Genomic DNA, 695 nt, shown 5'->3' on the forward strand with positions numbered 1-695 from the left:
GGACCCCATCTGGGCTCCACCGGCCGCAGAGCTGCAGTCAACGCCGAGGAAGGCGCCCATCCGTCTCCGCCGCGGGGAACTGCGCAATACTCCTTTCCCTCCCCTACCCTGGGGAAGAACCGCGGCGAGGAACGGGGGAAGGAACGTCCCGCAGCCCCACAGTGCGGTGCGCTCACCATGCTGCCGGCGGGGCTTTATCTCGCTAGCGGGACGCCTCTGGTTCCATGCCTCCCGCTCTCTGCCCCCCACCTCCGCCACCTTCGCGCCAAGTCCCGCAACTCGGCGCACGGCGCTGTCGTCACAGCCGCGACGGGCGGGGCTAGTGGCAGGGGGGGGGGGGGGGGGGGTGGGCGGTCGTTGGGCTTCCGCGACCGTTGGTGGCGACACAGGGCCCTCTTAGCGGCCTCTGGGGTCTACCGAGTGTTGTCCCTTTCCCCTTCTCTCCTGCCTTCTATGCAGGCGTTAACGGCTGCCCATCCCCCGCAGCGGAGGTTCAACCGCTTTTAACGGCCCCTCGTCAAGAAGGCTGAGCAACCGCTGCGTGCAAATCCTGGCCTCTTGGTAGAGGGAACGGGCATCGTGCTCGCGTAAAAATGGTGGGCTCCGAGCTGCTGCAGCTCCACGAGGAAGAGTTGTGTCCTCGGTCACCGCTGACAGCCTTAATTGTTGTAGCAAACAAGCGAACAGTGCCACGC

At 66.0% G+C, this 695-nt stretch overlaps 1 protein-coding gene across 1 annotated transcript in view; it reads right to left on the reverse strand.

Annotated features, from left to right (window-relative positions):
- Nucleotides 1-264, reverse strand: part of RFC1 (replication factor C (activator 1) 1, 145kDa) — a 38998-nt gene extending 38734 nt beyond the window's left edge. The window contains exon 1 of the mRNA XM_010180646.1: nucleotides 177-264. Coding sequence (XP_010178948.1) covers nucleotides 177-179 — 3 coding nt within the window. The 5' untranslated portion in view covers nucleotides 180-264. The remainder of the gene's footprint in view (nucleotides 1-176) is intronic.
- Nucleotides 265-695: the final 431 nt, after the last annotated feature.

The sequence above is a fragment of the Mesitornis unicolor genome, unplaced genomic scaffold (genome assembly GCF_000695765.1).
Source record: "Mesitornis unicolor isolate BGI_N332 unplaced genomic scaffold, ASM69576v1 scaffold11330, whole genome shotgun sequence".
Classification (NCBI taxonomy): domain Eukaryota; kingdom Metazoa; phylum Chordata; class Aves; order Mesitornithiformes; family Mesitornithidae; genus Mesitornis; species Mesitornis unicolor.